Source organism: Rhinopithecus roxellana, chromosome 22 (assembly GCF_007565055.1).
Source record: "Rhinopithecus roxellana isolate Shanxi Qingling chromosome 22, ASM756505v1, whole genome shotgun sequence".
Taxonomy (NCBI): Eukaryota; Metazoa; Chordata; class Mammalia; order Primates; family Cercopithecidae; genus Rhinopithecus; species Rhinopithecus roxellana.
This window is the reverse complement of record NC_044570.1, coordinates 6,551,195-6,572,945: the sequence shown is the minus strand read 5'-3', so window position 1 is coordinate 6,572,945 and position 21,751 is coordinate 6,551,195. Positions and strand designations below refer to the sequence as shown.

Sequence of the window (21,751 nt, the reverse complement as noted above, 5' to 3'; positions counted from 1 at the left end):
GTCGAGATTGCACCACTGCACTCCAGCCTGGGCAACAGAGCAAGACTCTATCTCAAAAAATAATAATAATAATAATAGATTATTCAGGGAAACAGCCCACCTCAGAAGCATCATGTAGAAATTCCTCCCATTCATCCAGGTCAACCCAAAACAGCTGAAAACCTTTTTCTCCATTTTTAGGTGAAGAGATGCAGAGGATCCAAGAGGAGTTCACAGACGTCACAGAAATCAGCTCCTCAAGAGGCCTCAAGTCAGGAATAGACAAGAGGGATGACGCACGCAGATCTTCTAGATGCTTCCAGATCTTCTGGATGCTTCTGGATCTTCTAGATGCTCCTGGAAGAAGCTGGAGCAAAGGCAATGAGGATGAATGTCTGAGGAATGTGCTGTGGACTCTTCTTGTTTTTTTTATTTTTGTTTTTGTTGTTGTTGTTGTTGTTGTGTTTTTTGTTTTTGTTTTGAGACGGAGTCATGCCCTGTTGCCAGACTGGAGTGCCGTGGCACGATCTGGGCTCACTGCAACCTCCATATCCCACGTTCAACTGATTATCCCGCCTCAGCCTCCCGAGTAACTGGGATTACAGATGTGTGCCACTACACCTGGTTAATTTTCATATTTTTAGTACAAACGGGGTTTGACCATGTTGGCCAGGCTGGTCTCGAACTCCTGACCTCGGGTGATCCACCTGCCTCGGCCTCCCAAAGTCCTGGGATGACAGGCGTGAGCCACCGCGCCCGGCCTTTCTTGTTTGTTTGTTTGGTTTATTCATTTATTATTTGTTTATTTTTTTTGAGACGGAGTCTCGCTCTGTCGCCCAGGCTGGAGTGCAGTGGCGCGATAGCTCACTGAAAGCTCCGCCCCTCCAGATTTCAGCAATTCTCTCCCTCAGCCTCCCGAGTAGCTGGGATTACAGGCACCTGCCACCACGCCCGCCTACTTTTTTGTATTTTTAGTAGAGACGGGGGTTTCACCATCTTGGCCAGGCTGGTCTCAAACTCCTGACCTCGTGATCCACCCTCCTCGGCCTCCCAAAGTGCTGGGATGACAGGCGTGAGCCACCGCGCCCGGCCCTTTCTTGTTTATTTTGCTCTAATCAAGGAGAGCATTACCTTCGGCCCCTGCTGGGTGCAGTCTCTCAAGGAGTGAGTGAAGACCTCTGGAGGTCTGCAGCCTCGGTTGGCATTGGTGGTTGTGGTTCATGATTTGCTCCAGACGACCACCAGAGTAAATGCCAGAGAACAGGCAAGTAGGCAAAGTAAAAGAAAACTTTATTTACAAGCCAATGTGAAGGAGGGGCGAGGTTCACCGGTCTCCGGGGGTGGAGGCCGATGAAGTCGCTCCCGCGTTCTCAGGCGAGGTTCCTAGATCGGCAAATGAGCAGGGGCCGAGGAAGTTGGCACCGCGCCCCCACCGGGAGCGGCTTTTATGTCCTGGGCCCGGGAGTGGGCGGGACATAGGCGGGTTGGGGGCGGGACAGTAGGCGGGGCGGGGGCGGGGCAGTGGGCGTGGCTAGGCGGGTTCCGGTTTTTCTCCGTCGGAGGTCGGGTTGCGCCTGCGCAGTCCACCCGTGTCTTTCCGGGCGCGGGGAAGTTAACAATGAAGAACCCGGAAATGCGCCATTTTAGTCCCTTTGTTCTTTTTGTTCCCTCCCTCCCTGGGTCCAGACAGTTCATTCTTGCTATGTCCCATTGACACCTGGTGTCCCGAGATTCCTGAATTTCTTCCCAATGTGCACCAAGGGACGAGCATGTGTCAGGAAGAAAGGAGGCAGGAGGTCAGGAAGAAAAGGGATGCTGTTGGCAGTGGATTAATTTCCTGAGGTCTCTTCTGAAATCGCCACCATCGGGGGCTGAAATGTTCCGGCAGTCCTGGAAACCAGGAGTCTGAGATCAAGGAGTGTCAGGGAGGTGTTTCCTCCAGAGGCTGTAGGGGAGGATCCTTCCTGCCTCTCCCAGGTCCTGAGGGCTCCAGGCGTCCCTGGGCTTGTGGCCGCATCACTCCAGTTTCTGCCTCCGTCTCCACGTGGCCTCCTGCTCTGTGTCTGTGTCTCTTCTTCCCTGTGATAAGAACACCTGTCATTGCATTTTGGGCCTATCCTAATCCAGGCAGATCTGATCTTGACATGGTTAACAAATGAATTCTGCAAAGACCTGTTTCCAAATAAGGTCTCACTCCAGGTCCTGGCCTTTAGGATGTGGACAGCTCTGTCTGAGGGCCACTGTTCACTACACTATAATTAAATTCAGTTTTTTTCCAGAGGCTCTAGGAGACCATCCTTCCTGCCTCTTCCAGCTCCTGGGGGCTCCAGGCACCCCTGAGCTTGTGGCCACAACACTCCAGTCTCTGCCTCCGTCTCCACGTGGCCTTCTCTTCTGTGTCTGTGTCTCTGTGTCTCCTGTTCTGTCTCTTAAGAGGACACCTGTCATTGCATTTCAGGTCCACCTTATTCTGGAAAGGCTGTACCATTTTGTTTTGTTGTGTTTTGTTTGTTTTTGAGATAGAGTCTCTCTCTGTCGCCAGGCTGGAGTGCAGTAGTGCGATCTTGGCTCACTGCAACCTCTGCCTTCTGCGTTCAAGCAATTATTCTGCCTCAGCCTCCCAAGTAGCTACGACTATAGGCAGGGACCACCACGCCCAGCTAATTGTTGTATTTTTAGTAGACACGGTTTCGCCATGTTGGCTAGGAAAGTCTCCATCTCTTGACCTCGAAATCCGCCCACCTCGGCCTCCCAAAGTGCTGGGATTGTGCGCGTGAGCCACCACGCAAAGATGAAAAGTCTGTACTTCTAAACGAGTTTAGTGGTGAACAAGAATTTTAGGAAGATCCTGCTCAACTCCCTGCAGCTGATCTGTCGAGAACCTGATTCGTGACCGGGCGCGGTGGCTCGCGCCTGTAATCCCAGCACTGTGGGAGGCTGAGGCAGGTGCATCACAAGGTCAGGAGTTCAACACCAGCCTGGCCAAGAATACAAATACAAAAAAATTAGCTGGGCGTGGTGGCGGGCGCTTGTAATCCCAGCTACTCCGGAGGCTGAGGCAGAGAATCGCTTAAGCCTGGGGGTGCGGAGGTTGCAGTGAGCCAAGATTCTGCCACTGCACTCCAGCCTGGGCAACAGAGTGAGACTCTGTCTCAGAAAAAAAAGAACCTGATTTGTACGTGCCGCATCGTTTCTGGAAGACAAGTGCCTTTCAAAGCAGCCCATGGGAAGGGAGAGTGGCCATCATGGTGACAATGTCCAGGACAGTTGGCCCCTCTGTCCCCTGCAGAACCCACTCTTTTTTGTGTGTGTGATGGAGTTTCCCTCTTGTTGCCCAGGCTGGACTACAGTGGTCCCATCTCGGCTCAACGCAACCTCTGCCTTCCAGGTTTAAGTGATTCTCCTGCCTCAGCCTCCTGAGTAGCTGGGATGACAGGCATCCACCACCACACCCGGCTAATGTTGTATTTTTAGTAGAGACAGGGTTTCACCATGTTGGTCAGGCTGGTCTCGAACTCCCGACCTCAGGTGATCCACCCGCCTTGGCCTCCCAAAGTGTTGAGATTATAGGCGTGAGTCACCATGCCCGGCTGTTTTTGTCTCGTTTTTTTTTTTTTTTTTTTTTTTTTTTGAGATGGAGTCTCACTCTGTCACCCAGGCTGGAGTGCAGTGGCGTGATCTCGGCTCACTGCAAGCTCTGCCTCCTGGGTTCACGCCATTTTCCTGCCTCAGCCTCCCGAGTAGCTGGGACTACTCAGGCACCCGCCGCCACACCCGGCTAATTTTTTGTATTTTTAGTAGAGATGGGGTTTCACTGTGTTAGCCAGGATGGTCTCGATCTCCTGACCTCGTGATCCGTCTGCCTTGATCTCCCAAAGTGCTGGGATTAGTCATGAGCCACCGCGCCCGGCCGTTTTTGTCTTTTTGAGATGGAGTCTCGCTCTGTCACCCAGTCTGCAGTGCAATGGTGTGATCTCAGCTCACTGCAACCTCTGCCTCCCGGGTTCAAACGATTCTCCTGCCTCAGCCTCTGGAGCAGCTGGGACTACAGGCATGCACCACCATGCCCAGCTAATTCTTTTTATTATTTTGTGTGTGTGTTTTTAGTAGAGACGGGATTTCACCATGTTGGCCAGGCTGGTCTCAAACTCGTGACCTCAAGTGATCCGCCCACCTCACCCTCCCAAAGTGGTGGATTGCAGGCACACACCACCACGCCTGGCTAATTTTTGTATTTTTAGTAGACACGGGGTTTCGCCGTGCTGCCCAGGCTGGTCTCGAAATGCTGACCTCAGGTGGTCCGACTGCCTCGCCCTCCCAAAGTGATGGAATGAGAGGTGTGAGCCACTACTGAGGTAGCCGTCTCATGTTTTTTCAGATGGGGTCTCACTGTGTTGCCCAGACAGGAGTGTAGCGCTACGATCACGGCTCACTACAGCCTTGACCTCCCAGGCTCCAGCAATGCCCCCACTTCAGCCTCCCAAGTAGCTGGGACCACAGACACGTGCTACCACGTCAGGCCAATTTTTGTACTGTTTGTAGAGACAGGGTCTGGCTATGTTGCCCAGGCTGGTCTTGAACTCCTGACCTCAAGTGATCCGCCCGCCTCAGCCTCCCAAAGTGCTGGAATTACAGGTGTGAGCCACCATGCCCGGCTAATTTTTGTATTTTTAGTAGAGATGGGGTTTCACCATGTTGCCCAGGCTGGTCTCAAACTGCTGACCTCAAGTGATCCACCCGCCTTGCCCTCCCAAAGTGCTGGAATTATAGGTGTGAGCCACCACGCTCTGCTAATTTTTGTATCTTTAGTGGAGATGAGCTTCGCTATGTTGCCCAGGCTGGTCTGGAACTGCTGACCTCAAGTGATCCACCTGCCTCGCCCTCCCAAAGGGCTGGATTTACAGGTGTGAGCCATCACACCCTGTTAATTTTTGTATTTTTAGTGGAGACAAACTTTCGCTATGTTGTCCAGGCTGGTCTTGAACTTCTGACCTCAAGTGATCCGCCTGCCTCGCCCTACCAAAGTGCTGGGATTACAGGTGTGAGCCACCACGCCCGGTTAAGTTTTGTATTTTTAGTAGAGATGAGCTTTCGCTATGTTGCCCAGGCTGGTCTCGAACTGCTGACCTCATGTGATCCGCCCACTTCGCCCTACCAAAGTGATTGGATTATAGGCGTGAACCACCACGCCTGGCCCTTCCTGTCCAGTATGTATCTCCACTGTTTGTTCTCTGTGCATCCCAGCAGTCACTCCTGGCTGTGTTCTGCCCTCTCGACCCAAACTCATCGTCCATCCATCATCTGACCTATGCTTCTGGACATTGCAACCGTGCAAACACTCTCTCTCCATCTAAAGGAAGAAGAAACAGAGGTTCAGAGTGGTTGAGTCACTTACCCACAAACAATGGAGGAGGGATCTCCACCCAGGTCCCATATTTCATCACGGCCAACGTTTGATCTTCCTGGGATGAGCCATGTAGCCTGAGGCTGTCTGTTGAGAAAGATACGGTCACAGTGTAGAACAGTGTGCCCATAATTAATAAGACAGGTGTCCTCATGAGAAGAGGAGAGGAGGCTGGGTGCGGTGGCTCAAGTCTGTAACCCCAGCACTTTGGGAGGTTGAGGCCGGTGGATCATGAGGTCAAGAAATCGAGACCATCCTGGCCAACATGGTGAAACCCTGTCTACCAAAAATACAAAAATAAGGCCAGTATGATAGCACCACGCAGGACTAATTTTTGCATTTTTAGTAGAGACGGGGTTTCATCATGTTGGCCAGGCTGGTCTTGAACTCATGACCTCAGGTGACCCGCCCGCCTCAGCCTCCCAAATTGTTGGGATTATATGGGTGAGCCACCGTGCCCAGCCAAGTGTTACTTTCCATCTTTTTAGAGACAGTCTCCCTCTGTCACCCAGTCTACAGTGCAATGGTGTGATCACAGCTCACTGCAGCCTTACACTCCTGGGCTCAAGTAATCTTCCCACCTTAGCTTCCCAAGTAGCTGGGACCACAGGCACATGCCACCATGCCTGGCTAGTTTTAAATTTTCTTTTAGAAGTGGGGTCTCACTATGTTGTCCAGGCTGGTCTTGAACTCTTGGGCTTTTTCTGCCTTAGCCTCCCAAAGTCCTGGGATTACATGCATGAGACAATCCAGACTTTCTTTTTTTTTTTTTTTTTTTTTGAGATGGAGTCTTGCTCTGTCGCCCAGGCTGGAGTGCAGTGGCGTGATCTCGGCTCACTGCAACCTCCACCTCCCGGGTTCAAGTGATTCTCCTGCCTCAGCCTCCTGAGTAGCTGGGACTACAGGCAACCACTTCCATACCCGGCTAGTTTTTTGTCTTTTTATAGAAACGGGGTTTCACCATGCTGCCCAAGCTGGTCTTTTTTTTTTTTTTTTTTTGAGACGGAGTCTTGCTCTGTTGCCCAGGCTGGAGTGCAATGCAATCTTCGCTTACCGGAGGCTCTGCCTCCCGGGTTCACACTGTTCTCCTGCCTCAGTCTTCCTAGTTGGGACTACAGGTGCCCGCCACCCCCCCAATAATTTTTTTTTGTATTTTTAGTGGAGATGGGGTTTCACCATGTTAGCCAGGATGGTCTCCATCTCCTGACCTCATCATTCGCCCGTCTTGGCCTCCCAAAGTGCTGGGATTACAGGCGTGAGCTACCACGCCTGGCCCCAGGCTGGTCTTGAACTCTTGACCTTGTGATCTGCCCACGTTGGACTTCGAAAGTGCTGAGATTATAGGCGTGAGCCACCGCACTTGGCCTCATTTATCATTTATAGTTACATTATAAATTGTCATTTATTATTTCATAATTACATTATAAATGGTCATTTCATAATTCATTAAATATTGTCAGTTATTTCATAATTACACTATAGATTATCATTATTTCATAATTACATTATAAATTAAGTTTACGATTATATTATACATTAGCATTTATTTCATAATTACATTAGATTATCATTTACTTTTAAATTACATAAATTATCATTTATTTCATAATTACATAAATTATTTTATAATTACAAATTATCATTTGTTTCATAATCACAATACAAATTATCTTAATTTCATAATACCATTAAAAGTTGTCATTATTATTTCATAATTACATTATGTAATGGTATGCGTTAATAACTATTACTAATACAATAATTAACAATTAAATTAATACTTAACTAACAATGTATAATATGTAATTCTATAATTACGTCATAGACTATGATCTCTAATTTATACATAAATTATATTATTCAAATATATTACAATTTGCAAGTCTAGTATGGAATCCCGTTACAGGATCCTATTATGCTTCAGAATTTTATTAAATATATTTGACTCTATAATTGGAATTTAGACCCTACACCGATCCCCCCGTCCTGTTTGGCTTAAGGGCGATGACCACAGACCCTGGCCCAGGTACGTCCCCTGGTTACCCGCAGGCAGGTGGCAGCATGGCGGAGGGGCGGGGAAGGGGGGGCGGAGTGGCGCACGCGCAATGCAAAAGGCCGGGCTCCCGGAAGTCCCGCCTTCCAGGGCGGGGCCAGGGCCAGAAGGAGAAACCCGGTGTCGCCGCGCGGTCGCTTCCGCGAGCCCTCGCGCCGGAAGCGGAAATGCGTCACAGAGGGCGGGCGGCGACGGCGGTGGCGGCGTCGGAGGCGCCTCCAGGGGACGGTGGCGGCGCCGGGTGGTGAGGCCGCGCCTGTCCGGGGGTCGTCGGGGGACGGCGGGAGCTTGGGCCAGCGGCGGCGGCGGCCTGAGACGCAGGCGGAGCCCCGCGCAGGTGAGTGCCGCCCCCGTGCCGCCCGGGCCTGGCGAACGCTTCGCTGGTCGGACCGGGCCCGGGGGACCGGGGCTTGGGAGGCGGGGCTGGGGCCTGGGGGCGGGGCCTCGGGGTCTCGGAGGGGCCCGGGCTGGGGTTGGGGGGCGTGGGGTGGCCTCGGGGGGCTGAGAGCGCCGGGGGCCGTACGGGGGAACCGGGGGCTGGGGAGGTCTGCGGTCGGGGTCCGGGGGTCCTTGGAAGTAAGGGTGGGGGCTGGAGCGGTTCCGGGGACTCCGCCGGAGGAGCTGAGGCCTGGAGCGGTCTCGGAGGGCTGGGAGCTCGGGGGACCGGCTGGGGGTCCCCAGGGTTCGGCGAGCGGGAGAGTGGGCGGCCTGGGACTAGCGGACGTGGCGCTGCGGTCGCTCCCAGGTGTAGACTGGGAAGCCAGGGGCTGTCCGGGGGTTTCGGAGGCGGGGGCTTGGGGGCTCATCCAGGAGTGCGGTGACCGAGGGGCGCGGGGTACCGAGTGGCCGAGGGCCTGAGCATGCGGGGGGCCCTTCAGGGGGGCCCAGGGGCAGCCCGAGGTTATGCTGGGGGGCTGCGGTCGGTGGGAAGACCGGGGGCAGTGCCAGGTACTGGGGGTTGGGCAGCCAGGTGTCCCGGGGTGGTCGGGGGGCGCTGGAGGCCACCGTGGGGACGGGTCCTCGGTGGTGTCGTTGTGGGGGCCGCCTGGGTCCTGGGGGGAGGGTTCACTGGTCTCTGCCCAGGCTGGAGCCCCTCCCTTGTGCCCCACTGACCTTTTCTGGTACCTTCTCCACCCTCCCTCCCTTATTTGGCGCCTCCCACCTCGGGCTTGGGCGAGGAGGCCGTCTCCTGGGCCTGGCAGGAAGCCTCCAGATTGATGTGGTGGGCGGCGGGGCCAGAGGCGGTCACCTGGGATGTGTAGGTTTCTGTGAGTGAAGGTTCGTCTGCTTGGAGTTGGCCGTCAGGAAGTGGCTCCCGTGGTCAGCTCAGTAGGGAAGAGGTGGGGTAAAGAAGGTGGGTGGGTGGAGGAAGAAGGCGCAGATGGGGGACTCTGGACCCCAGCATGTGGAAAGTTCCTTGTACTCTTTGGCTTTGAGTGGGTTAAAGCTGGGATACGTCCGGCCTTCGGGGAGGTGACTAGGGTTCATGGTTCTGGCTTGTTTTCCTAGCCGGAGACTTCCTGTTTTATCAGTGCAAGTACAGGGCCGCGGCCCCTCCACAAAGCCTTTCCCGATGGCTGCACCTGCGCTCTCCCTGGCCCCTTCCCTTCCCTCCAAGGTCTTTCTGCACCTTCCCGTGGAGTTAGGTGCTTGTAGCTTCCCCCTCCGTCCTTGACCTGCATGAGGGGCCTGGTTGTGCTCAGCTTCCTATTCTGCAGGCCTTGGGAGCTGCTGGGTGCTGGATGTAGGGTGTCAGGCAGTGCTGGCCGAGGCTTCGACACTAACCTGTTCTTCATCAGCTCGGCTTTTTCCCCTTTAGTGTACTCTTAATGATTTCAAAAAGTAAAAATCTCCGTTGAGATGGCTTTTAACAAAGTAGAAACCAGTCTCTGACACGGCAGAGAGACACTGCCGTTTCTCTTCTCCCAGTCCCAACGTGCCGGCCGGTGTGGCCCCTCCTCATGGGCGGGGGGGGGGGGGCGGGGGAGCCGGGGGGGCCGACGCTGACCGTCTGCGTCTTCTGTTCCAGGCCCAAGGTCCCGGAGGCTATGGCCGCGGCTACCATCGTGCACGACACGTCTGAGGCCGTGGAGCTCTGCCCCGCGTACGGCTTGTACCTGAAGCCCATCACCAAGATGACCATCAGCGTGGCGCTCCCGCAGCTGAAGCAGCCGGGGAAGTCCATCTCCAACTGGGAGGTGATGGAGAGGCTGAAGGGCATGGTGCACAACCACCAGTTCTCCACGCTGCGTATTTCCAAGAGCACCATGGACTTCATCCGCTTCGAGGGGGAGGTGGAGAACAAGAGCCTGGTCAAGTCTTTCCTGGCCTGCCTGGACGGCAAGACCATCAAGCTCAGCGGCTTCTCCGACATCCTGAAGGTGCGCGCGGCCGAGTTCAAGATTGACTTCCCCACCCGCCACGACTGGGACTCCTTCTTCCGCGACGCCAAGGACATGAACGAGACCCTGCCGGGGGAGCGGCCGGACACCATCCACCTGGAGGGGCTGCCCTGCAAGTGGTTCGCCCTGAAGGAGTCGGGCTCCGAGAAGCCCAGCGAGGACGTCCTGGTCAAGGTGTTTGAGAAGTTCGGGGAGATCCGGAACGTGGACATCCCCATGCTGGACCCCTACCGGGAGGAGATGACGGGCCGCAACTTCCACACCTTCAGTTTCGGGGGGCACTTGAACTTCGAGGCCTACGTGCAGTACCGCGAGTACGTGGGCTTCATCCAGGCCATGAGCGCCCTGCGCGGGATGAAACTCATGTACAAGGGCGAGGACGGCAAGGCCGTGGCCTGCAACATCAAGGTGAGCCCTGGGCGCCGAGACCCACACACTTCCTCCCTCGGGCGGCTTCCTTCCAGCACGGTCAGTAGATGGCTCCCAGCCACACCGCTGAGGCTGTGGGGACCTCGCCTGAGTAAAATGACAGCAACAGCCCCGTGCCCGTCAAATTTCAGAGACACTGCTGTGAGGTCGAGTAGGGGGTCCGTGCTGTGGTTTTGGAAATTCGGTATCTTAAGGAAGATGTATAGTAGGTGAGGGTTGGACCCTCAGGAACTGTGACAGGGATTTGAACCGTATCAGAACCAAGAGAACCTGGCCTTCCCAGAATGCTCCTTGAAACTAGGGATGAACGTTCCCTTACGCCTCATGTGCTGTTTGTTTGTTTGTTTGTTTTCGAGACAGAGTATCGATCTGTTGCCCAGGCTGGAGTACAGTGGCGCGATCTCTGCTCACTGCAACCTCCGCCTCCTGGGTTCGAGCGATTCTCCTGCCTTAGCCTCCCGAGTAGCTGGGACTACAGACACGTGCCACCGCGCCTGGCTAATTTTTATATTTTTAATAGAGACGGTTTCGCCGTATTGGCCAGGCCGGTCTCGAACTCCCGACTTTGTGATCTGCCCGCCTTGGCCTCCCAAAGTAGTGGGATGACAGGCATGAGCCACCGCGCCCAGCGTTGCCTCATGTGTTTCGACCCGTGTTGGCTTCGCGGTGACCAATGAACCAGCCTCCTGGAGTAGGTTTTGTGGCCTTAAGATGTGCCCCGTGGGCGTGGGCAGGAGGCCCCGGGGTGGTCGTGGCCACAGGAAATGGTGGAGCCGGGTAGCGGAAGGGGCACTGTGTCTTGCCGCGGTGGCGCATCAGTTGTGTCCAGTAAGTGGCGAGCGGTCGTTGGTGTTCCTCGTAACTCCGTGGGATGCGCTAAGTCTTGAGCCACTGATGGTGACTTGGAGGGATGGGTTTGGCTTCTGGGTCCCACTGTGTGGGTCTGCACCGGACGTGAGTGGTGAGCGGGCGCTGAGGCTCTGAGGACGCTCGGCCCTGCGGCCCGGGAGACGGAGGGAGGGGGCGCCTGGCCGTGTGTCTGGGGGGCTTTGGGGGAAGGCCGTCTCCCACTGGTTTTTGCTTTTAAAGGTTTCTTTTGATTCGACCAAACACCTGAGTGATGCATCAATTAAGAAGCGGCAGCTGGAGAGGCAGAAGCTTCAGGAACTGGAGCAGCAAAGAGAAGAACAAAAGCGCAGAGAGAAGGAAGCGGAGGAGAGGCAGCGCGCGGAGGAAAGGTACCTTGTGCGGGAGTGGGCCCTCGGCGCTGGTGTCCGGCACCTGGGAGTGTGGCCGGACTCGTGTGCGTGTGGATGCATGTATTCCTGTGTGTGTGTGTGCATGCTTGTGAGCTTCTGTGTACCTGTGTGCATGGAGGCATGTGTGCCTGGAGCACGCGTGCCTGTGAACGGGTGTGTGTCCTTTGTATGTACGTATGTGTGCCCCTGTGTGCCTGTGCGTCTGTGCACCCATGCCTGTGTGTGTGCATGTGTGTGAGCTCGTGTGTGTACCTGTGTGCATATGGACGCATGTGTGCCGTGTGTGTGCCTCTGCATCTGTGCATACGTGTCTGTGTGCATGCGTGCCTGTGAGTACCCGCGTGCATGTGTGTACCTGTGTGCGTATGTACACGTGTGCCCACCTGTGTGCATCTGTGCACACGTGTCTGTGTGTGTGCATGTGTCTGTGAGCTCGTGTGTGTACCTTTGTGCGTGGGTGTACCTGTGAGCATACGTACGCACGTGTGCCGTGTGTGTGCCTCTGCATCTGTGCACACGTGTCTGTGTGTGTGCATGCGTGCCTGTGAGTACCCGCGTGCATGTGTGTACCTGTGTGCGTAGGTACACGTGTGTCCACCTGTGTGTGCCTTGCATCTGTGCACACGTGTCTGTGTGTGCATGTCTGTGAGCTCGTGTGTGTACCTGTGTGCATGTGTGTACCTGTGTGCATATGTATGCATGTGTGCCCGTGTGTGTGCTTCTGCATCTGTGCACACATGCCTGTAAGTGCATGTGTACCTGTGTGCACGTGTGTGTACCTGTGTGCATGTGTACGCATGTGTGCCCATGTGTGTTCCTCTGCGTCTGTGCACACGTGCATGTGTGTGAGCTCGTGTACCTGTGTGCATATGTATGCATGTGTGCCCACGTGTGTGTGCCTCTGTGTCTGTGCACACGTGCCTGTGAGCTCGTGTGCGTACCTGTGTACGCATGTGTGCCCCCCGTGTGCCTCTGCATGTGTGCACACGTTCCTGTGAGCTCGCGTACCTGTGTGCATGTACCTGTGTGCGTATGTACGCATGTGTGCCCACGTGTGTGTGCTCCTCTGCATCTGTGCACACAGCACACATATGCCTGTGTGCATGCTTGTGTGCCTGTGAACCTGTGTGTGTCCTTTGTGTGTGCACGTGTGGGTGTGTGTGCATGCCTGTGGGTGCGCAGCTGTGCATGTGAGGACCTGCGTGAGTGGCTGTTTGAGACGCAGCAGAATATGCGTGTTTATGTTCGCTTTCCTGTCATGCATCACGGTCTGACGTGATCTCTGGCGGTTCCCAGGACCGCGCCTTTCCCGAAGAGCCACCTCTTCTTCCACACGCTGTTCACATATCCCACTGAAACAAGCAGAATGCCTTGGCCGTTTGCAAGTTTGCATTTAGGTTGAGGCTACGTTTACAAAGTGAAGTAGAGGGTTGATGGTGATGGCCAGATTTAAAACAAAACAAAAAACCATAGGATGAAAACCCAGTTTTACTTAAGAGGCCTTGAAGGCAATGGCCTTGAGTTGTTCACTGCGGTTGGGGTACCAAAGACAACCTCAGGTCACTCTTTGTAGCCCTTTTTATCTTCTTAGCGTTGCGGGACGGAACCAACAACTTGCTGTGCATCCCGTGAGGCGGATTCCTCGTTGTCCTTCTCCATCCCTCCTGCTGTGCCCTCTTAGTGAGGCGGATTCCTCCTCATCCTCCTCTTCCTCCTCCTCCTCTGCCTCCTCCTCTGCCTCCGCCGCCTCCTTCTCCTCCTCCTCCTCCTTCTCCTTCTCTTCCTCCTTCGCCGCCACCTCCTCCATCCCCCCGCCAGGCTGTGCCCTCTGAGGACTTCAGTGCGTCCTGCACGTCTGCTTCATGTCGCTGATAACCGAGTCTGGGATGTGTTGGACTTGGCTGAGGGGCTCCTGGACAGCCTCCGGTGGGACCGAGTTGGTCCGTTGTGTTTCCGTTTCTCACTGCTTTACGTGACGCTGGTGCCAGTGTGTTGATGTGTGTGGTGGGTGATGTTTGCAGGAGAGTCCCGGCACTGAACTCCTGGAAGCAGGGTCATCCTGCCCTTGGTGCTCCTTATATAGCCCCCGTTGCCTCCCCAGGGGAGAGTGAGGCTGTCAGCCTCTGGATCTGAACCCCGAGGGCTCCTTAGATGAGGCAGGTGCAGCATGTAAGCGAGTGGCCGTGAATGGGCTGGGGGGCCCAGGTCAGCCGTCAGGAGCCCCAGGACCCAAGGCAGGCAGTACACAGAGGCAGACACCCTGGGACGACAGGACGTGCTGCTGTGTCACCATCCTGGGAGGGGCGGTTCGGATGTGGGGTTGAGTCGGGGTCCCCTGTGTTAGCCGCTGTCAGGCCGACCAGGACAGCCGGGGTGGGAGACAGTCCTGGGACGTTACAGGGACTCTTCCAGGGTGCAGACACAGCCCAGGCCTGACTGAATGTGCCTGTCCGCGTTCTGGAAGTGGGCAGTGGGACTCAGAGCCTCAGACCTCTCAGTCTTGTGGGACTGTCCCCGCAAGGTTTCAGAAAGCAGCTTGGGGGTGAGGAGAAGCTGCACCCTTGATCTTTCCCCGAGGAGAGATGGGCGTGGGAGAAGTGAAGTGTGTTTCTGCAGGGAGAGGCCCCGTCCACCTGGCCAGACCACACAGGGCTTCGGGGAAGCAGGGCCAGGCCGTGAGCTTCTCCACAGCAGGACAGGGTGGCTGGAGCCCTGGGGGAGGGCTCCAGGGTGGCCCGTGGAGCTGTCCTTCCCCACGCAGGGCCGTACTTGCCCCTGCTGCCCCCCACTGTCGTTCCTCCGAGGCTGAGCATGAGAGGAGGCCCAGGGCAGCCTCCGGCGTTTCTCTCTGGTGGGTGGAAATGAGGCGTGTTTGGCCCTCACAGGTGACTTGGAGCTTGATGAGAGCTGTCCTCCGAAAGCTGCCCAGCCTTGAGGCGTCAGTGTGAGTCCCGCCTAAGGGCGTGCTATGTGCTGGGCTGCCCTGAGCCGTCCTCTGAGCTCGCGGGGTGGTGACAGCTCACAGGACAGTTAAACCTTCAGCACATGGAACTGCTTGAGGACCTTCTTACCCCAGCCGGAGACCGTGTGGATCACTGCCTGGCTGTCGGCACCTGGCCCGGCTCCCTTCTTGGGGTGGTGGACAGCGGGATGCTTTTTCTCCCGGCCTGCTCTTCCTCATCCCCGTGTCTCCTCTCGCCTTGGTGTCTCTGCGGGTCTGCGTCATCCCGGCGGGCTTTGTGGCCTCGCCAGGCAGTTGGTGGCACCCACCCAGGCTTCAGAAGTCTCAGCCTCTGTGTCCTGTTCTGTAGGAGCGGCTGTGACTTGTTCCCGTGTTCGGTGGTGCTTTAAATCCCTCTGAGAACCGCACGGCGGGGCAGGGTGAGCTAGGGAAATCCCTCTGTCTCTCGTGGACTCTCTGGGGACCCTTCCCGGCCGCATTCATACTCACTTGCGGGACGCCCCTCTCCACAGGAAAAGTGTGAGGAGCTGAGTGGTGTGGCTGTGGTTGGATTTGTTTAGAGAGAGGTCCCCCCATGCCAGTGCTGTGTGGTGCCCTCACAGGATTCCTGCATGACACGGACTCACCAAGCGCGGTTCCTGGTGGGCAGAACTGGCCGCCTCCGCGCTGCTGGGCATCTCCAGGGCTGCGTCAGGCCTGCTCGGGTTCCTCGGTGCTGCTTAGAGCTGCATGCGGGGCTTCCAGGCCGCTCTTCTTCTTCTTCTTCTTCTTTTTTTTTTTTGTTGAGACGGAGTCTCGCTCTGTTGCCAGGCTGGAGTGCAGCGGTGCGATCTCGGCGCTCTGCAAGCCCCACTTCCCGGGTTCAAGCGATTCTTCTCATTCTCCTGCCTCAGCCTCCCAAGCAGCTGGGATTACAGGTGCCCGTCACCATGTCCGGCTAATATTTGTATTTTTAGTAGAGACGGGGTTTCACCGTGTTAGCCAGGCTGGTCTTAATCTTTGTGATCTGCCTGCCTCGGCCTCCCATAGTGCTGGGATTATAGGTGTGAGCCACTGCGCCCGGCCCGGGCCACTCTTACCATGTTTTGCTGTGTTTTGTCGCCGCTGGGCTGCTGGGGCGGGCAGGGGTCCCTCCCCATCCAGCTGTGAGTATGGTCGCCACCCTGCTTGTTGAGGTCATGGGTGATAGTCACCCAAAGAAGTGTTCTGGCGTTGAGTGTGATCGGAAGAAACCACGTGCCCCTTCCCTGGGAAGGGCCCGTCCTGCCCTGCTCCCTCAACGCCCTCTCCACAGCCCCAGGCAGCCGGGCTGGCGGTTTTGTGCCGTCGTGGGTGGGCCCTTTCTAGAATTTCACAGAATGGGGATCTGTGCGGTCTATTGTCTTCAAGGTCGGATTGTCCACTTGGCTCTGGTGCAGGGCTCTGCACGGGGCATGTCCCTCCTCCTCCTCCCTGGCGTCGGGGCCGCCTCCCTGGTATGTGCGCATTCTGGCCTTCACTCGTGATTTTTAGAAAGCTTTCCTGTGGAGCTGGAACCTGTTTCCTGGGGCCTCTGCCGTTTGTGCTCAGTGCTGTCCCGTGGACGGATGCACCAGCCGAAGCCGGGCGCCTTACGTGGGTTGGTGGCCATCTGCGTCCTTCTGCCATGCGCTGTTTCCGCATTGGGGCGCTGGCCTTTCCTCGGTGGCGGCCACAGGTGCCACACCCCAAGGATCTTCCGCAGTTTCTGGAGTTGTTGCCGACGCTCTTTCCGCCGTCCGTCAGTCTTTCCCCTGACGGCTGGGGGCGTGGCTTTTGATGTGGGCAGTCCGCTGGTCGTTTTCTTCGTGGTTTTGTGGTTGGGTCACGCTTAGCAGGATGATGTGTTGGAAGGTCACAGAGGTCCTCGCCCGGCTCACTCCTTCCACCTCTCGGGCTGCTTTGCCGAGGTCCGCTTTCGGATAAAGAGTTAAATGCTTAATCGTTCGACTGTGGCCTTTTCCCCCTTGTGTGAAAAGCCACTTGTGTGGTGTATCATGTGTTGGCTACAGCTGCTCTCTGTGACAAACCCCCGGTGTGTTCCACGCAGGAAACAGAAGGAGCTGGAAGAGCTGGAGCGAGAGAGGAAAAGAGAAGAGAAGCTTCGCAAGAGGGAGCAGAAGCAGAGGGACCGCGAGCTGCGCCGGAATCAGAAGAAGCTGGAGAAGCTGCAGGCAGAGGAGCAGAAGCAGCTGCAGGAGAAGATCAAGCTGGAGGAGCGCAAGCTGCTGCTGGCCCAGAGGAACCTGCAGTCCATCCGGCTCATCGCCGAGCTGCTCAGCAGAGCCAAGGTACCCGGGGGCTCCCTCTGCCGCCGCCAGCCACACCCGGGCTGCCCTCGGTGCCGTCCCCTGAAATGCGGGTGGTGTCATGGCGCCGTTTCCCCGCTGGCCGCAGCTGTACCCACAAAACCAGCTTGAATGCCGAGGATGATGGCTCCTGCCCGGTAGGGTGTAGCACTTGTCTGTCGTTCCCGATGATTTCAGAGCTGTGACAGTTTCCTTTTGCAAAGCTGGTGCATTCAGGTTCCCCGAACAGGCTGGCAGCCTCCTGGGGGCCGGGGCAGAGGCTCTCTGTTTCCTCTGGGTCCGGGCAGTGGCGGAGAGTGCAGGGGGCCGCTCTCTCTGGCCCGTGCCTCTGTGTGTGGTCCGCTGGCCTGGCTGTGACCTCACCCGTGGCCCAGAGCAGAGGGGCAAGGTGGGCTGGGTGGAGGGCTGAGCACGCAGAGGGGGCCTGCCGTGGGCCCGGGTCCCTCCTCCGCAGTGTGAACCTGACAGGTCTCACCAGCGCCGGTACTGACGACCCCCTCAGCACCAAGAGCCTCCTTGCTCCTCCTGCAGGCACGATGGGTAACTCCCATGAGCCCGGGGCCAGGGCCCAGAGACAGACAGACCTCCCCAGGACAGACGGCCCCAGCACGCTCCTTTTGTCCTCAGGAGGGCTGCGTCCCCCTGGAGTCCAGCGCGGGGCGACCCCATAACCTGTTGTCTGATTACAGTTGTGATAAGTCCCCGGGAAGGAGCATGACAAGAGGCTGAGACATGTGGCAGCCCAGTCCTTACCTCATGGTGAATATTGAAGACACTAACCCAGGCTAGGCCAGGCTCGCCCCGCGGCGGCGGCGGCGGAGGCGGCGTGTGTCTGCGGCCTCATTTCAGCTCCCTGCTGCCGGCGGCCGCTTGTGACCTAACTCCAGGCCCCTGCGTGCAGCGTGGCGGGGCTCCCGGCAAGGCCCGGCTCTGCCCGAGAGGCCCGCCCCGGGGCTGTGCCGGGTCGCTTCGCCAAGGGGTTTCCTTCTCACTCCGACGCATGATGGCCCCAGGTGTGGCCCAGGGAGCCGAGGGATGGACGGGCTGGACCTGGCTCGCCGTAGGAGACGCCCCCACCCCCGGGCTGGAGTCCAGCCAGGCCGCTGATCCTGCATCCCCAGACCATGGGGCCTCCAAACACCTTCCCAGCTCCTCTCCCACGTGTCCGGCGGGGCTCAGGAGTCAGGCTCAGCTGCGCTTTCCTCTTCCCTGCAGGCCGTGAAGCTCCAGGAGCAGGAGCAGAAGGAGGAGAAGCTGCGGCTGCAGCAGCAGGAGGAGCGGCGGCGGCTGCAGGAGGCCGAGCTGCGGCGCGTGGAGGAGGAGAAGGAGCGCGCGCTGGGCCTGCAGCGGAAAGAGCGGGAGCTGCGCGAGCGGCTGCTGAGCATCCTGCTGAGCAAGAAGCCGGACGACGCCCACGCACACGACGAGCTGGGCGTGGCGCACGCCGACCTGCTGCAGCCCGTCCTGGACATCCTGCAGACCGTGTCGTCCGGCTGCGTGAGCGCCGCCGCGCTGCACCCCCTCGGCGGCCAGCTCCCCGCCAGTGCCCCCAAGGAGAGCCCGGCCCACCCGGAGGCCGACGGCGCTCCCAAAAGCGTGAACGGCAGCGTGGCCGAGGAGGCCCCGTGCAGGGAGGGTCAGAGCTCCTGTCGCGTGGTCCCCGAGGATGGCTCTCCAGAGAAGAGGTGCCCCGGCGGCGTCCTCTCCTGCATTCCGGACAACAACCAGCAGCCCAAGGGCCTCCCTGCCTGCGAGCAGAACGTCTCCAAAAAGGACACCCGGTCGGAACAGGACAAGTGCAACCGGGAGCCCAGCAAGGGCCGGGGCCGGGCCAGCGGAGACGGGCTGGATGACCGGCACAAGCGGGAGAGGAGCCGGGCCCGGCGGGCGGGCAGCCGGGAGGACGGGCGGCCCCGCAAGGAGCGGCGGCCCCACAAGAAGCGCGCCTACAAGGATGACAGTCCCCGCCGGCGCAGCGCCAGCCCGGACCACACCCGGTCCCGGAGGTCCCACAGCAAAGACAGGCACCGGAGGGAGCGCAGCCGGGAGCGGAGGGGCAGCGCCAGCAGGAAGCACAGCCGCCACCGTCGCCGAAGCGAGCGCTCGCGCTCCCGGTCCCCGAGCAAGCACCGCAGTACCTGGAACAGGTAATGACGGGCGCGGCCTCCCCGTGGCCTGTCCGGGAAAGACCAGGACCTGCTCCAGCGTCCTGGCTGCTCCTTGGCCGCTCTCCGTCCACCCCCTGCAAAGCGAACATCCTCCTGCAGCTGGGAACGTCCAAGGAGCCCGCGGGCAAAGAAGGAAGACACCATGCTTTAGAGATCCATCTCTCTCCACTCACCGCAGCATACTGGGCACTTCAGTTTCCAACAGGTAGTCCTTTCTAACTTGATCCCATAGCTTTCATACGGCCAGTCCTCTCTCAATCAGGAAAATTGCACAGATGGACGGTTGTCACAATGGCAGAGCGGCTGCATTCCTCCCCACGCGGGCATTTCTGCGTCTGCTTGGCGACCTCCCCGCGTGCACGGCCTAGGAGGTGCACCTGACGCAGCAGGGGAGACTCCTCAAAGGTGTGGACCACGGGAGTCAAACACGGGCACTAGAAAGAAAAGAAAAAGCGTTGCCCTGGTGATTTCCCCCCGCCCCCCCCAGTTTGTGATTTTAACTGATGGGGAAATGCAGGTTGGGTGGGATATGCCGAAACGTGATGCTGACATGGAGTCACGGATGAGGAAGGTACAAGTCCTGTGAGATCAAAACTCAAACGGGCCGTTGTTTTTAAGGTGTGGGTGCGCGGGGAGTGGTAGCCAATGGTCTGATGCTCCTGAACTTCCAAAACATTCACTTTTTACCACTTCAAGGAATTACGCATAAAAAGCGGTGGTCAAAAGCTTTGGTTTCTAGTAAAGGTTAGTGCGTGTGGTTTTTTTAAGAAGCTGTTTTGCTAAATTATTTTTACTTGGAATGTTTCAGATTTCAGGCTGCAAACTTGTTAAGTTTTATAATCATTCGCTTCTCCAAGTGAAGCTCAGAAGTACTTAAAAATAGCTGTCACGTGCGCGTTAGGAAAGATGGTGTTTATTCCAGTTTGCATTTTTATGGTGAAATAAAATCCTTTTCCAATGAACTGAAATTTTTCACGCTTACGATTTTTGTGTTTTTATGTGCCTTAGACTGCGTTGTTCAGCTCATTCTAGCCAAGTGGGTCTCAACCCAGTAGAAACCGTTCACTTGTCCTAGAACTGCTGATTCCGTGATCCTGCATCACACAGCTTTCCTGGGGCTGTGCGGTAGTTACCTTCTGAGAGGACAATCCTGGGTCCCAAGAGGCATCACATTGGTTTGCTGAGAACATAAACTTAGCCAAATTCAGAAAACCGATCTTTTTTAAAACCAAGGAGCTGTTTTTGCAGCACATTTGAGACGGTGGTTCTTTTCCCCGCCGAAAGGAGCAGTCACAGGTGGTAGTGTGAGCGCTGCTGGGTTGACCCAGGGTGGAATAGTCCCTCCCTCTGTTGAGTTAAAACACACGCCTTCCTGCGGACTGGAGGGCTGGACACGTGCCTGTCGCACCCCCAAGCTCATATCGCTGGCGGACAGATGAGCAAATGGCTCTGTCTTGCCTGTGACCAACTGACAAGGTGTTCCCAGACACGGAGTGTCTGCAAACATGGGCCTGTCAGAAGTCTATGCATCTGTGTCGGTCTGTCCAGCCCAGCACTGAGCTTTTGCCTGTTGCGCAGCTATAAGAACGTTGCCAGGGCCGGGCGTGGTGGCTCACACCTGTCATCTCAGCACTTTGGGAGACCGAGGCAGGTGGTTCACCTGAGGTCAGGAGTTCAAGACCAGCCTGGCACCCCATCTACTAAAAACAAAAAAATTAGCCGGGCGTGGGGATGGGCGCCTGTCATCCCAGCTACTCGGGATTCCAAGGCAAGAGAATCGCTTGAACCTGGGAGGTGGAGGTTGCAGTGAGCCGAGATGGCGCCACTGCACTCCAGCCTGGGCGACTAGAGCGAAACTCCAAGTCAAAAAAAAAAAAAAAGTTGCCAGGACCAGGCGCAGCTCTGGGCACCTGGTAGACGGTGCCGGAAAAGACAGCACGCTCTGCAGCCCTGCGGATTTGTGAATGTGTAGATACAGGGATGAGAAGTCCCAGTGACAGCTCCTCGAGCAAGCTGTGTGCGCGAGACAGAAGGGTGGACGTGGTGTGCCTGAGATCAAGAAGTGAATGTGGCCGGCGCAAGGAGGAGGCAGAAGAGACGCAGGAAGGGTGGACATGGAAGCTGGGAGTGTGATGAGTGTGGGGACTTGTGGCAACAGCCGTCCCCTGTGACATGCTGGTGGACTGGGCTAGGCGTTGATGGGAGAGGAGAAGGTGGCAAAACTTCAGTGCATGTTGCCTTGTGATACATTGGACATGGATGGTCTAGCAAAGCTGGAGAGCACCACCCCCAGGCCTATAGAATTGGGTATCTATGGAAGAGATTCAGGAATCTGAACTTTCTCTCCTTTCTTTTCTCTTTCTCCCTCTGTCTCCTTCCTTCCTTCTTGCTTTCCTCCCTCCCTCTTCCTTCCTTCCTTCCTTCCTTCCTTCCTTCCTTTCCTCCCTTGCCCCTCCCTACCTACCTCCTTCCTTCCTTCCTTCCTTCTTCCTTTCCTCCCACCTTCCTTCCTTTCTTCCCTTCCCCTTCCCCTTCCCTCCCTCCCTCCCTCCCTCCCTCCCTTCCTTCCTTCCTTCCTTTCCTCCTTCCTCCTTTCTTTTCTTTCTTTCATTTCTTAATTTCTCTTTCTTATTTTTTGAGACAGAGTCTCGCTCTGTCACCCAGGCTGAAGGGCAGTGGCGCGATCTTGGCTCACCGCAAGCTCCGCCTCCCGGATTCACGCCAGTCTCCTGCCTCAGCCTCCCGAGTAGCTGGGACTACAGGTGCCC

The 21,751-nt window shown here is 56.8% G+C and overlaps 1 protein-coding gene and 1 long non-coding RNA gene across 2 annotated transcripts; one reads left to right on the top strand and one right to left on the bottom strand.

Moving 5' to 3' along the window:
* Nucleotides 1-1,058: 1,058 nt before the first annotated feature.
* On the bottom strand, nucleotides 1,059-7,458 carry LOC115895639. The gene is made up of 3 exons (XR_004055821.1): nucleotides 7,400-7,458; nucleotides 5,375-5,470; nucleotides 1,059-2,058 (listed from the first exon to the last, which is right to left on the bottom strand). It is a non-coding gene; the product is annotated as an uncharacterized LOC115895639 (long non-coding RNA).
* Nucleotides 7,459-7,588: 130 nt separating this feature from the next.
* AKAP17A (A-kinase anchoring protein 17A) lies at nucleotides 7,589-19,951 on the top strand. Its single transcript, XM_030926257.1, has 5 exons — nucleotides 7,589-7,773; nucleotides 9,466-10,246; nucleotides 11,357-11,505; nucleotides 16,557-16,797; nucleotides 18,031-19,951. The coding sequence occupies exons 2-5, from the start codon at nucleotides 9,485-9,487 to the stop codon at nucleotides 18,964-18,966; spliced, it is 2,088 nt and encodes a 695-aa protein (XP_030782117.1). The 5' UTR covers nucleotides 7,589-7,773; nucleotides 9,466-9,484; the 3' UTR covers nucleotides 18,967-19,951.
* The last annotated feature ends 1,800 nt before the right edge of the window (nucleotides 19,952-21,751 follow it).

What these genes read in the sequence shown, in the direction of transcription:
- AKAP17A (XM_030926257.1), top strand. Translation starts at nt 9,485, where the DNA reads ATGGCCGCGGCTACCATCGTGCACGACACGTCTGAGGCCGTGGAGCTC. An exon ending in AGGCAGCGCGCGGAGGAAAG is followed by an intron (nt 11,506 to 16,556) that starts GTACCTTGTGCG and finishes TGTTCCACGCAG; the next exon opens with GAAACAGAAGGAGCTGGAAG. An exon ending in AGCTGCTCAGCAGAGCCAAG is followed by an intron (nt 16,798 to 18,030) that starts GTACCCGGGGGC and finishes TCTTCCCTGCAG; the next exon opens with GCCGTGAAGCTCCAGGAGCA.